At 44.4% G+C, this 15381-nt stretch overlaps 1 protein-coding gene across 2 annotated transcripts in view; it reads right to left on the bottom strand.

The window, feature by feature from the left end:
* ADGRD2 (adhesion G protein-coupled receptor D2) overlaps positions 1–15381 on the bottom strand; it is a 653782-nt gene that overhangs the window by 548077 nt on the left and 90324 nt on the right. For both annotated transcript variants that reach the window (XM_089665904.1, XM_089665444.1), the window contains exon 2: positions 6008–6074. In XM_089665904.1, the coding sequence (XP_089522030.1) occupies positions 6008–6073 (66 nt within the window). In that variant the 5' untranslated portion in view covers position 6074. The remainder of the gene's footprint in view (positions 1–6007; positions 6075–15381) is intronic.

Raw genomic sequence — 15381 nt, forward strand, 5'->3', positions numbered from 1 at the left:
ACTTTACCCCCTAGTTTGCAGTTACTACCAACAATAGTAATAAAGGTCAGCTGGGGTAGCCATACACTGTAGTTTAAAATATGAAAGCCAAATCATTTGTGTATAGATATAAAATGCATTCTAAATAAATTTATTTTCTTCTATAAGTGACCACATACAGTACCCTCTCGTCTCCGCTGCATAAGAGCTGGCGATTGAGAAATCGCAGTACACTGGCCTTCCCAGCGAATGGCTGTGCAGAGGGGGCATGTCAGGACAAGTCTAATCATTGGATTAGCTCCCAGTACAACCAGAACACTGACCATGCTGTGCTCTCCTGCCTGGTGTGGTCTGTTTTTAATAGGGAATCAGAGGGAATTGCAGGAACAGCAGCAATTTCACACAAAAAAAGCAATACAAAGATAACAAGATACATTTTCATACAAGTACATGGTACCATAGGCACATATCAGGAATATGGAAATGTTGGGTTTACATACCATGTTTCCCCGAAAATAAGACACTGTCTTATATTTATTTTTCCTCAAGAAGACACACTATGGCTTCATTTCAGGGGATGTCTTGTTTTTATTTGTATTTATTTTATGTATGGTAAGTATGGGGAGCAGCAGCTTTACTGGGGTTTGTGGGGGGTGAGAGAGACCCACAGACTGTTGCTGGTTGGTGCTGGGGAGCAGCAGCTTTACTGGGGTTTGTGGGGGGTGAGAGAGAACCACAGACTGTTGTTGGTTGGTGCTGGGGGAGAGAGACCCACAGTGCTGAGTAAAACAGCAGGCACAGCTTTACTTCTTCCCCCTGAGGACACACAATACGGTACCTAAAGCAGAGCGTCCTGCTCCTCACTTAACTGAGGAGACTTTTACTTTCACTTTCTACGTCTTCACTGTCTCCCTGTATGAATCAGCTTGCAGCACGCACAGAATGACAGAATGACCGGGACCCGACCTTGTTGATGGGGCTGCCAGTAACCTCTCCTGTTCACCTCTGAGACAGCAGCTGTCACAATGGGGGAGATGAGAAGGGCTGCCCGTCCATCACTATGTCTTATATTGGGGTATGGCTTACAGTGGGGCAAAAAAGTATTTAGTCAGCCACCAATTGTGCAAGTTCTCCCACTTAAAAAGATGTGAGAGGCCTGTAATTGACATCATAGGTAGACCTCAACTATGAGAGACAAAATGAGAAAAAAAATCCAGACAATCACATTGGCTGATCTGGAAAGAATTTATTTGCAAATTATGGTGGAAAATAAGTATTTGGTCAATATCAAAAGTTCATCTCAATACTTTGTTATATATCCTTTGCTGGCAATGACAGAGGTCAAACGTTTCCTGTAAGTCTTCACTAGGTTGGCACACACTGTTGCTGGTATGTTGGCCCATTCCTCCATGCAGATCTCTTCTACAGCAGTGATGTTTTGGGGCTGTCGCTGGGCAACACGGACTTTCAACTCCCTCCAAAGGTTTTCTATGGGGTTGAGATCTGGAGACTGGCTAGGCCACTCCAGGACCTTGAAATGCTTCTTACGAAGCCACTCCTTCGTTGCCCGGGCAGTATGTTTGGGATCATTGTCATGTTGGAAGACCCAGCCACGTTTCATCTTCAATGCTCTTGCTGATGGAAGGAGGTTTGCACTCAAAATCTCATGATACATGGCCCCATTCACTCTGTCCTGTACATGGATCAGTCGTCCTGGTCCCTTTGTGGAGAAACAGCCCCAAAGCATGATGTTACCACCCCCATGCTTCACAGTAGGTATGGTGTTCTTTGGATGCAACTCAGCATTCTCTCTCCTCCAAACACGACGAATTGTGTTTCTACCAAACAGTTCTATTTTGGTTTCATCTGACCATATGACATTCTCCCAATCCTCTTCTGGATCATCCAAATGCTCTCTAGCAAACCTCAGACGGGCCCGGACATGTACTGGCTTAAGCAGGGGGACACGTCTGGCACTGCAGGATCTGAGTCCCTGGAGGCGCAGTGTGTTACTGATGGTAGCCTTTGTTACGTTGGTCCCAGCTCTCTGCAGGTCATTCACTAGGTGCCCCCCCGTGTGGTCCTGGGATTTTTGCTCACCGTTCTTGTGATCATTTTGACCCCTCGGGGTGAGATCTTGCGTGGAGCTCCAGATCGAGGGAGATTATCAGTGGTCTTGTATGTCTTCCATTTTCTAATTATTGCTCCCACAGTTGATTTGTTCACACCAAGCTGCTTGCCTATTGCAGATTCAGTCTTTCCAGCCTGGTGCAGGTCTACAATTTTGTTTCTGGTGTCCTTCGACAGCTCTTTGGTCTTCACCATAGTGGAGTTTTGAGTGTGACTGTTTGAGGTTGTGGACAGGTGTCTTTTATACTGAGTTCAAACAGGTGCCATTGATACAGGTAATGAGTGCAGGACAGAGGAGCCTCTTAGAGAAGAAGGTACAGGTCTGTGAGAGCCAGAAATCTTGCTTGTTTGTAGGTGACCAAATACTTATTTTCCTCCATAATTTGCAAATAAGTTCTTTCCAAATCAGCCAATGTGATTATCTGGATTTTTTTTCTCATTTTGTCTCTTAAAGTTGAGGTCTACCTATGATGCCAATTACAGGCCTCTCTCATCTTTTTAAGTGGGAGAACTTGCACAATTGGTGGCTGACTAAATACTTTTTTGCCCCACTGTATATTGTGCAAATGCTTAGAAATCCTGCTATGGCTTATTTTATGGGTATGTCTTATTTTCGGGGAAACACGGTATTCATTAAACTTGGCTTACATACAGCAGCAGCACCTCAATTTGATTCATTTCAACTCAGAAAAAAGTTTTTTTTAGGCACTTCATGCTGATACACCTGATATATTTGACATTATTAAGCAAGAATTGAGCATTGGAAGTAGTACACACAACAGGCTTAAAAGTTGGCAAGCACTTTATGATTGAAAAGAACTACCGCTGCTTTGACCTGTGGATGCTTAACCTGTTTGCCGCCTGCTACATGCACATAAAGAACCTCTGTCTTTCCCTCTAGGCCTCCCAGACACAAGAAAAGCAGGGGATTGCCTCATTCTATTACCAGCTATGGCAATAGGGGAATTTAGGATGTGGTGCTTTGGTGCACTTTTTTTCAATAAAATGCAAATTAGTATGCAGTGATGTGCTGTTAACAGGGCAACTTTACCTGTGCCAGCAACAAGTTCACAGTGCCTGACACCCCCACCCCCACCCCCACCCCAAATAAAAACCCTATCAAAATTAGATTATTAAATCTATTTTTTTTTCTACCAGAAACCTACATGACATGAAATTAAGAGAAAAGAGACCCAAATACAATACCCATCCCACCCCCCAACAAAAAATAAAAAGACATAGCACACAAAAAGTTCTAATGGACTGTTGAGTCTAATCCATGTGAACACAATGGGTGGTACACAATATCTACCCCCCCTCACCAATGCAGTTCCCAGTAATGGAGCACTATACAGCCCAGGGAATACAGGGGCTTTCTCTTCACTCTTTGTAGAGTCCAATCTGCTGCAGTAGCAGAGATGAGATTCAAGTTCGGGTCAAGATAGAGTTTGATCTGGACTTTGCATGTCTGAACTTTGGAAAAATGGAGAACTAAAAGGGTTTGTTCACCCTGCATCCAAATACAATTCCCATCATGCATTTTGGGAACTGTGGTCAGATGGCATGGTGTGGCCTATACTGGGGCGGTGCTTTTCCCTGCCTTAGTGCTAGAAATCTGCTTGAAACATTGTCTATTGTTTTGCTTATTGTACAACCCCTGCTTTATCTTTGGCCTTCTTCACGACCAATCATGACACTCTCCTCCCAGTTTAAACCCCTTCTTGCCATCTATTCCTTGCCCAAGCTTGGCTCTGTTTACAGTCCTTGTTAAATCCTTGTTCTGCTGATAATGTTTATGTATATAACAACTTTTCCCCGTTTCACAATCCAGAAAGCTCTCTGCCTGTCTGGACACCGACTACAAATCTGTTCTTCAACTTGAACTCAACTCCGTAGAATTCTGCTTCACGTTCAGTCTCTGCCTGTGAATTTGCTTCTGTTTTCAAACTTCTGCTATACTGAGCATCACAACCCCCCACCAGAAAGGTATTATTTATCTTATTTTACGGGGGGGGGGTTCAAGTCAAACTGGGACTTTTAATTTTCCAGGTATAAGAAGGGATGCTAGTGTGATGGTACTACTCGCGGTAGTAAGTGCGCCCTATTACTGACAGGCGGCGCACATGACACATTCCAGTCCAGAGACCATGAATCAAGATGGCAGACAACAGTGTTAGTGCGTGTATGGAACAGTGGGGAAGAATTTACAGATATCTACAGAAGACTTCAAGCAAAGTATGGTGATGAGATGCCCCAGTAAGACATTTGAATGGTGTAAACATTTCAAAGATGGCCGTCCGTCCATGACAATCCTGGCCATGGTGGTTCCCAGCCGACAGCAGTCATTCCTGTGAGCATTCAGTATGTGGAACGCCTGATCCTGGATAACCGACGCATAACCTGTCATGAAATTGCACAACAGACAAATCTTACTGTGGGAACGGTAAGCAGAATGATGACAAAGTGAAACAGGCTGTCCTAGGATGGTTTAGGCGTACTGACAAATCTTTCTATGCCAAAGCTTTCCAGGCATTAGTTAAATACTGGGATAAGTGTATAAATGTAGCAGGGGAGTATGTTGAAAAATAAATGCAGTTTCTACTTTTTGAAATTTGTTCTTTTATTATATAAACTCAAAAGTCCTGGTTTGACTTGAACGCTCCTCGTACATGCTGCATGGGATAGCATTCATTTGATATAGTGACAATATAATTAATTTGGTAAAGGTTAATTTAAATTGGTTGTAAACCTCTGGAATTAAAAATCAACAGAATATATTCTATAGTGTGCACTAGCCTCAATCCAAAGCAACTAATGTGATTTCTGTCTCCTCTTTTCTCCCTCTGTCTGCATTAGTCACTTCTGACAGATTAACCTGGCACCACAGAATTTAGGGAGATGGCACCACCCTCCCCCAGGACGCAGAAAGTGATTGACAGCATCAGCTGTGCATGTGACCGTGTGTGTGTGGGGCGGGTGTACTTTCTCTCCACTCAGGTCTCAGATTACACTCTGCTCTCCTTTCTATGCTGTTTAGTGTGAGACATCAGATCCCTACCCCTTGCCTGCTGGAGCTGTAAAATAGCCTTTGATCTGTGCATTGTAAAAGGCTGTAGGGGAGAGGAGACAGCAAATCAACAGGGACAACTTATGTTGGAGTATTTGTTTCATCTATGTTTATCATCACAGTTTTGTGTATTCAGTGGGTTTATGTAAGGGCTTAAAATCACTTGAAGTTAGAAAGACCAGGGCTTTTTTCTGCTGGAACACAGGGGATTGCAGTTCCGGCACCTCCAGCTCTGAAAGTATGTAATGGTAAGGGGTGCTGGGGTGTGTTGGAGGATCTGTCGTTGCTGGCTGTTGAGGGAGCTATTGTCACTGAAGGGGATATATTTTTCTGTGGTGGTCTATTGTTGCCTGGGGAGGTCTATTGTTGCTGGTGGGGGGTGATTGTTGCTGGAAGGGATCTACTGTTGGGGGGGGGGGTATTTTGTTTATTGTTGCTGGCAGCTGGAGAGTCTATTATTGCTGGCTGCTGGAAGATCTGTTGTAGCTACTTTGTTTTGGGGGTCCATTGTTGCTGGAGGAATGTATTGTTGCTGGGGGGTCTTTATGTTATCATTAACAAATTCCATACAAATTATTTAGCACCACAAAATTATACTTGGCTCTGTATTCTCGAAAAGGAGTGGTATGGGAGGTGGGAAGGGGGTGCAACCAAGTGAAGGTGCTCAGAGGTGGGTAGGGGGACAGAGACAAAAGTAACTCAGAAGGGGCGAGTTCCTGAACCTATTTTTGAAGAAAATAAAGCCCTGAAAAAGACCTTTGCAAAATCATAAATAAAAGCCCAATGTTTGTCCTGATCTAAGTGAAAATGGGAAGTGAAGTGCCAGCTTACCAGAAAGACAAAGAGTAGGATCTTGAAAACGTGAGAATTTTTTTCAAATATACATTGTGATCCCATCCTAAAAAAGAGAAAACAAGGAAAGAAATATGAGACTTCCACAAAAAAAAATCAAAGCTGTACTCTAAAAGTCAGTCTTGTTAAAACTTCAGGAAAAAAAAGTCATAAAAATAACTCTTGCTGGATCACTTCAGGCTGGCCCCTTTTACAGGTGTAGCTACTGTGTGTAAAACATTAAAAATAAGTACTTTTACTGTTTAAAATTAAGCAATACACTGTCTCACCCTGCTCTGAACATGCTCAGTTGCTCTCTAGTTTTAGGCATTTTTAGACATTGTGTTGAATTCGTAGAGGCCGTTCTGCTGACAGTCTGAAGATTAAAGCGGAACTAAACCCGTCGATTTAGGACTCATGCACACATAACCTCACCTAATCGGTAAACTCTCCAGTCAGCAGAAAAACGCTAAATGTGGCTAAAACGCATGTTTAGAGCCTGGACATTTATTCATTTGATTGGCCAGAATATTTTCCATTGACATGTATAAACGCCCAATCGCTAAACGCAGCTAGCATTTAGCCACGTTTAGACGTGTTTAGTTGCGTTTACACGCATTTTTGCTGCGTTTTTTTGGACAAAACGTTCCTCTCTTGAATGTGATTATTCTCCGTTCAGAAGAGGAACATTTAACTGCCCCTAAACTCTGCTGCTCTTAAACTCTGGTAAAAGCCTATGTGTACATGGACACATAGGCTTTCATTGAGTTGAGTTCAGGGGCTTTGGCAAAAAAAAATACCAAAAGCTCCTAAACTTACATTTAGGAGCAACAGTGTACATGATGCCTTGACAGTTTAAAAAAAAACAGCCACATTCCTGATATGCCAGGAATGCGAACTGTCATTGCTTGTGTTCTCAACTGTCAAACCATCAAATGGCTGGTGTTATAACTGATCACATGTGCAGCATCATGGCAGTTACAGATCAAACAGAGGCTAAGATGGCAGCTTTCTTGGCTGTAAAGGATAGGAGGGTTTAGTTCTGCATTCGGTTTGGTGTTGCTCAGGTGTCTGGGCTTCAACAAAATGGCAGCCTCCAGCAAGAAGAAACAGGAATTTTGGTTGCATAATTATTAATGTGCAATGTATGTTGCTTGCTAAAGAACATTATTTTTTATCACTTGTTATGAGTGAAGTTCCAATTTAACGGAGAGCATTATAATGTTAAGGGTTTAAATGTAGTTACACATATTCTATTTATATTTAGAATATGTCACAGGCCTCCAAGTATTGAAGAAGAGGTAGAGACTGCAAATGTGGTTAGGACAGTATTATTATTGAGGAATATTACCTACTAATATAAGGACATTTACCTGTCCAGGGATCCAGCAATGTCCTCACCTGAGCCAATTCTTCAACCGATTTTTGGTGCTGATGCCAGCATCTTCAGTAAGGGAAATTGGCAGTGAAGCCTTGCTGCTTCCCAGCCGGTTTCATACTGTTCATGTGCGAAGTGTGCTGTGCTTTGTAAATGGTCCCATAGTCTTTTGAGACCTGTGAAGTGTCCCAGAAAGCTGAGGGGGAAGGAGTAAAGGACAAACTTCCAGCTCAGATTGCCACGGCGCATCTGACTGGAAGTGGGAGCAGGTACCTGTCAGAATCATATAAACAGGAGGATGGTGTAAACAAGCGAAATGTTCCCTTTTGGGTGAAGTTTCACTTTATTGTAACTGATGTTATGTTAATGTGGAAGGAAGCTTTCCAAAAATTAGACCAGGGTGAATATTGTTGCCAAAGGACACAGAACAGAAATAGTATGTACTGTACACATGTCCCAAACCCTGCTACCCAACAGAGGATTCAACTAGAATGGAAGGAATATTCACAAGTTACCTATGGTACAAACACCCTGTAAGGTGGAAGAGCTGGATCAAATCTTCCACTCCCGAATCATAAGATAGAATCCAGAAATTCTGAGGAGCCTCTGCACACTGGTATATACCCTTTCAAGCAAACTATGCAATAAATAGAGATATTTTGTTCACACATATTGCAATACATGCTTAAGCTGGCCAACTGCATCAAAGTAAGGTAGAATTCAGTCTAAAAGGAAAAGCATAAAGGACGCATCTAAATGTAGCCCACTTTCTGTTAGCTTACTAGCCAAAGGTCACCTGATGGTAAGATTGTGTAACACAATTTAAGGGTTGATTTACTAAAGGCAAATAGGCTGTTCACATTCTAAAGGAATTTACTCTTTGCAATGGAATTTTCCCTTAGCTTAGTGAATGTGCTGCATATTCACTTTGCAATAGCCTGTGCAAGGAAAAATAAAAAAATAAAAAAACTGTAGTTTTTCTTGCACATGACTGATGCAAAATAGCAGAGCTTCACCTCATACACTAGACTAAGGGTAACTTCCCTTGCAAAGTGTAAATTATCTTGCCAATTGAACAGCCTTTTTGCCTTTAGTAAGTCAATCCCATGGTGTAATTAATCTATGTTTGTAAACTCAAACAATGAACTTCTCTTATATGGTCTATTTTGGTCTGTTAAGTAAACCATGAAAAGCATTATAACTGTTGGATACGTGCAAAAAAAATGCCTGTGGACCATGTCAAACATCCAGAGCTGTCCAGTGGTTGTAAAAGTTCAAGGTTTTTTACCTTCATGCATTCTATGCATGAAGTTCAAAAACCTTCTGTGTGCAGCACTGCCCCTAGCCCCCTCGATACCTGAGCCCCATTGCAATCCAGCAATGTGAACGACAGCCTCGGCTGTCCTGGGTCTCTGTCTCCTCATTGGCTGAGACAGCAAACATGAGCCATTGGCTCCCTGTGCTGTCAATCACAGCCAGTCAGCCAATGAGAGAGAGGGGACAGGGCCAAGCCGTGGCTTCGTGTGTGAATGGACACATGGAGCAGCAGGTGCCCCCATAGGAACGTGAATGGCTTTAGGGGCACCTGACAGGAGGTAGGGGACAGGAGAGCCTGCAGGGGACCCAAGAAGAGGAGGATCTAGGCTGCTCTGTGCAAAACCACTGCACACAGCAGGTAAGGATAGCATGTTGTTTTTTTTGTTTTAGTTTTTTTTTTTGTGGAAAATAACATTTAGAATTGCATTAAGAAATCTAATTAGCCCTCCTAGTTTCTTTTCTTGGGACTACAGAATGATTAGGTGTGAAGTCACATTTGCTGCTCGAGTTTTCTCTGGTAGACTTGCCAGCAGCACTGCAATAAAAGTTCTGTCTTCTATGTTGCCAGCTAGGGCATAAACAGAAAGCAATAGTTCTCTATATGTCACCAACGGGGACATAGACAGAAAGTGATACTGGAAGCTTAAAGGATAAATTTAAATTTAACAAAAAAATAATAAATGCTCATTTTTGTGCAGGTAAACAAATGTGCATTATTTTTTGTTTGTGGAGCCTCTAAAGTAATGCACCAGTATATCTACTTGCTCGTACATCCCATACGAGCAAGCAGTTAAGGTTCAATGAACTACCATGGCGTTGTGGAGCGCCGTAGTAGTTCATTGAAAACTACAAGCTGACAGCCACAAAGGCTGCCGGGACTTTCAGTTTTCCCATTCACAGAACACTGTGAATGAGTGTCGTGGCAGGGCGGGCAGAGCCCTGCACGGCCATGTTTTTTTTTAATTTGACAGCTAGCGAGAGTGGAAAAGATTCCCCGCTAGCTGTCACAGCAGGGATCGGGGAGGAGCGGTGGCCGGTCTGATCGTAACATGTTACACCTTGAATATGGGTGTAACATGTTAAGAAAGGGGAACTTATTCTTTAACACTTAGCTTGCATTTGTTTTTTATACTGCCTTTGGGAGTTATTCATGTGAAGCACTAACCCTGTAGGAGTCACTGAGTTTTGGGTCCCCCTAAAGCTCGGCACAGCCAGGCAACATGCATTTTCTTGTACACTTTGCACACTGGAGAGAGTAAACAGTCCTTGAGCTGGGTTTTCTTGTTTTATTAAGGGGTTAACAACGTGGATGGGGTCTAGGGGTATATGAGATGCCCAAGGAAACTGTAAACTTGAGGACAACTTAGAACTATGTGCAAAAATGTGGATAAAAATAATGTACCACTGCAGACCCCATATGAATCCTCCTCTTTACCCAGCTGCCTGCGGGTATTCCCTGGCCAAGGGGGCCCAAGAACTGTAGATTGAGAACAGTCCCGGATGAAGGCTAGTTGGGCATTGCACCTGACCACCCTCTCCCCTTGTAGGAGTATGAACTCTGTCTTTCCCTGTAAGCTTGGTGGGTTGGTGGCTGCCTTCAGGCCTTATGCTGAGTGGGCTCCTTCCCTGCCTCACAGGCTGTCCTCTCAAGGAGACAATGGGACAGAGGAGATCCTCCCTTCCAACGACTGCCCATAGGTGGGCCCCCTCTGAGACTCCAAGCTCCATCTCCTCTCAGTCCATCTTCCACCTGTATGCAAATATGAGCCTCTTTTCCTCCTCCATCCCTCTTCCAGAAAGATCTCTGGTTTCTGGTGAGGTGGGAGGGCTCCAGAATCTCTACCCTGTAGAACCTCCCTGGCCTGTGCTGAGGCGAATTCCTGCCTCATTCACAGGCTGCTACTCAGACTCTGCCTAAAAAAAGAAAAAAACAAACAGCTATCCAGGTAACCTGGAGAGCGTTACACATGCAGGGATGAGGACAGAAGGAAAGAGTTGTCATTAGAGATGGAGCTTGCTATCACAGTATTGGAACTTAGAAATTGCATACAGGGCTCCACACATTGAAGTAAGGCCTCTTTCACAAAAGGTGGGCCATGTTTTGATCAGCAGGGAATCTGTCCGCTGATCTCCTGGTGAGCGGAGCAAAGCAGTAGGATGACCGTGTGAGTTTATGAGCTCTATGAGCGGCTGGGTGTAAACAGACTGCACTGTTCAATTACACCCAACTGCCCTTCAATTCGATCTGCCTAGATGGAGACGGATGTATCCATTTTTTTTTTAGTGGACCATATAGGATTAGAGGTAGGTGGGTGTAAATGGACACAAGTTCATTTACACCAACAGGTCAATAGAGGTGAATGGACTGTCCGATCATGTCCATCTGAAAAGCTTACAGGAGGTCCTGATTGGACCCTTTGTGTGAAAGGGGCCTTAATCTTTACTTTCCTGATGGGCTCCATGTCAGCACAGCTGGGTAAGGGCCCTGCCCCCCCCCCCCATGCTTTCAGGACCTAACTCATGAATTTGAACCCACCTGCAGCCTCAGTGTTCCTCTTTTTTTCCTCCCATGTGCAGGACCTAGCTGTGCTCCTCGACCTGGCTGGTCTAAAGGGCTGGCTGTCCGTCCATGCGTGTGGGTTTTCAGCTGGACACGGTCCCTGGTGTACCGGCTAAAATTTATTTATTTCAGGTACTTATATAGCGCCTTCAATTTACGCAGCGCTTTATACATATATATTGTACATTCACATCAGTCCCTAACCCTCAAGGAGTGTACAATCTAAGGTCCCTAACTTACATTCATACATACACATATTAGGGACAATTTAGACAGGAGCCAATTAACCTACCAGCATGTCTTTGGAGTGTGGGAGGAAACCGGAGTGCATGGAGGAAGCCCACGCAGGCACAGGGAGAACATGCAAACTCCAGGCAGGTGGTGCCGTGGCTGTGATTCAAACCAACGGCCCTAGTACTGCTAGGCAGAAGTGCTAACCATTTAGCAACTGTGCTGCCCATAAATGACCCATAATCCCTGCTGCTGGTCCTCATGGCGGCTTTTATCATGGCTAGCAGCCTTGTCTAGGGTCCGCTGGGTCCATGTTAAGTGGGCAGTGGTGTAAGCAAAGTCTCCAGGCATGCACACCCGTGCAGTGCCAGTGTTTGCAGTCGGATGGTGGAGGTTGGGTGAGCTAAATGTAAAAATGCTTCGTATCCAAATGAATGCCGCATTGCGGCTATTGTGCCTTGCTCCCTGCAGCTGCTGTGCATACTCTGAGCTCCTCCACAGATAGTACTCTGCATTATAGGTGTATAAAGTAATACTTTGTCTGTTCACATCTGAAATTAACCTGTTGGTGGCTTCTCATATTTGCTTTACTATTGTGCCATTATGCCAACCCCTTCAAAAGACCAAATGTCAGGGATCGGTGTCCCTGCCGCGATACGCCGGGCGGCGCATGCGCACTACATCGATGCAGTCGAATCAGCGGGCAGCGGGACCCGGGCGATTGCGATGGCTGCGCATGCGCACTCGTGATCGCGGACACACGCCTGGCACCAATGACAGCGCAGGGCGTTTCATGTGTCCTTGTTGAAACCCGCGGCACCGGATCCATTCCCGAACCGGAGATCTAGACCTCCGGAGGCCATAAACATTGATGGGGAGGAGGAATTTGAGGTGGAAACAGTTTTAGATTGCAGGAAAAGGAGAGGCCAGATCCAATTCCTTATTGAATGGAAAGGTTATCGCCCAGAGGAAAACGTTCATGCCCCTAGACTGGAGTTTTTTTGTAATCACCCACACAGGAGAAGACAGTTGGGCATCCGGTGGCTGCCCATAGGGGGGGAAGGCAATGTCAGGAATCGGTGTCCCTGCTGCGATACACCAGGCGGCGCATGCGCAGGACACCGATGCATTCAAATCAATGGGCAGCGGAACCCGGGCGATCGCGATGGCTGCGCATGCGCACTCACGATTGCTGACACGCGCCTGGCACCAATGACAGCGCAGGGCGGGCTATTTAAACTGGATTAGAGGTATGTCAATTGCCGTTTGGTCTTTTGTGCTCTGTCCCGATACCTGATCCTGTGTTACTCCGTTGCTGACCTCTGCATTGTACCTGACCCTGCTGATTGTATCCTGCTTAACCCTTGGCTTGCCTGACCATCCTTCTGCCTGACCCCTTGTACCGCGCTGTCCGCTAGTTACTGAACCCAGCTTGTGACCTCGACCATTCTCGAGCCCACCAGGAGTATTGTTACAGAATAAGGAAGGACTTTGGTGGAAGGAGGGACGGATCATGGTACCCAAAGAGTCCCGCACCGTAGTTTTGGGTCACTGTCATGATCATCCTCTGGCAGCAGCAGGAAAACCCCTGTGAAATGATTATTTACTCTGGCAATGAGCAGTCTCAGAGCTTTCCTAAGCAAGACAAACCTCTTCAGACTTTTCAAAAAAGAAGAGACAGATAAACATGAATGTAAGTGTTTCACTCACCCTGTCAAGGGGTTATGTATTCTAGCAAGGAGCAGTATCATAGCCTTCCCAGGCAGAACAGCCTCTTCAGACTCTCAAAATGGGAAAAGACAAATGGACATGATAATATGAATCTTGCTTTGTTCAAGCAACCACAAATGAGGATGATAACACCCAACATGTTGTCACATTCATTAAGTGGCCAGTGCACTCAAAGGGAATTGTTTCCACTCACCCTGTGAAAGGGTTATATGTTCTGGTGATTAGAAGTCTCATAGCCATGTCAAGCAAGACAGCCTCTTCAGACTCTATGAAAAGGAAGAGGCGAACAAGCATGACTATGTATCCTGCTGCTTTAAGCAGCCAGGGATAGAAATGATGACACCTAACAGGATGTCCCATTCAATAAACACATTGTCAATACACTTACCCTTTGAAGGGTTATCTGCTTTGGCAATGAGAAGCTGCCTAGTCTTCCCAGGTGAAGCATCCCTCTTCAGAGTTTCCAAAGAGGACGATGTGGATGGACATGACTGCATGAATACTACTTTGTTTGAGCAACCAAGGATAAAGATGACACCTACCAGGTTGTCACACGAGGCTAATACACTCGAAAGGAATGTTTTCGCTCACATTGTGAAAGAGTTACCTGTTCTATCAATGAGCAGTCTCCTAGCTTTCCAGGTAAACAATCCTCCTCAGAATCTTCCAAAAGAAGATTCAGGTGAGCATGACTGTTTGAGCCCTGCTAGTTCAAGCAACCAGGGATAAAGAAGTTGACACTTAACAATTTATCCCATTCATTGACCATGTGGTCAATACATTCTAAAGGAGTTGCTTCCACTCACCTTGTGAAGGGGTTATATATTATGCTAATCAGCAGTCTCAGTACCTTCTCAGTCAAATCAACCCTTGCCAAATTTGTCCAAACAACATGTGGACAAACCTGACTATGATTCCTGCTTTGTTTAAGTAGACAGAGATTAATTCATTGTGACAACTCGGTCACCATCATCTTACTCATGTGGTCAAGCCACTCTAAAGGAATTGCTGAATTCACCTTCTGCAAGGGTCATCTATTCTGGTAATGTCCAGTTTTCCTTCTAGGGCCATTATAACTGGTCTCAGAGCCTTCTCAAGCTAATCAATCCTCATCAGTACCTTCTGAACAAGAAGATGAGGACGACCTTTGTTCAGTCTCTTGATTCCTCCTTTTATAAGGTTGATGAAATTCCTTTAAATAGAAGCAAAGCTATGAAAGTATTTCAAGTGCCTCCAGAGGATGGATGGCTTGACAATTCCCCTATGGTGACTGAATCAAGTGCCTGTTCTACAAGATTGGAGCATGTTGTCACAGCAGGATGTCAAGGGTTTTGAATCACCCCTTTGGTTGGTGTGTCCCTTATGGGATAGGCCAGATACATGACTTTACCATTAGAAGATGATGTGGTCTTCAAGGATGTTCTCAATAACTGTTTTCTTGATCTTGGAAGGTGAAGTCTGAATTAATAGTGGTCAGTTTGAAATCCTGCCTCAAGATAAACATCTGTTGAGTTAAAGGAAATTAGAATTCAAGAGTCCATTTCCACGCTCACTCCAGAGATGGTAGCTTCTGCATTTTTGGCTGGGAGTCAAAGAAAAAGCCAGTTCATAATCCGTGAAGTCAGCAATGAACTTCATGTCAGGATGATTTCTGGTATTTTGGGAATTGTGCCAACCATACATGACTTATGGGCACTTGGTGGTCCCTCCTTGGACATAGGTAAAGCTTTGGTGACAGACACATAGTCACTCAAGGCAGGCATTTCAGGTCATATTTGGGAGTTCTTTCATCCTTCACATCTCAGTTTCAGCAGGTCAGGTAGATTCATTTTAACTCTCACTCCATATCAAGTTGGGTTTCTGGACTGGTAGCAGTCAAAGAGCCGACGTCAGAAGATATGGATTATGCCCTGTATGGAAGCGAGCCAAAACTTGTAGTTGGAAAAGCAGAATCTTCTGTGATGTCATTCCCACCTGATGACCTAGTAGCATTAAGAACTGAATTTTAGGCTCTCCTAGCCTTCAGTGACCTCATCCAAGGTGGAGCTGCCCTGGTGAAGTTAGACAGCACAACGACTGTGGCCTACATTCGGAAACAAGGGGGCCACTTAGTCTCTCCCTCCTGAAGGAGGTTTCTCTGATTCTACAGTTGGCCCA

Source organism: Staurois parvus, unplaced genomic scaffold (genome assembly GCF_062004578.1).
Source record: "Staurois parvus isolate SC_StPar_1 unplaced genomic scaffold, SC_StPar_1.0 ptg000002l, whole genome shotgun sequence".
NCBI lineage: Eukaryota > Metazoa > Chordata > Amphibia > Anura > Ranidae > Staurois > Staurois parvus.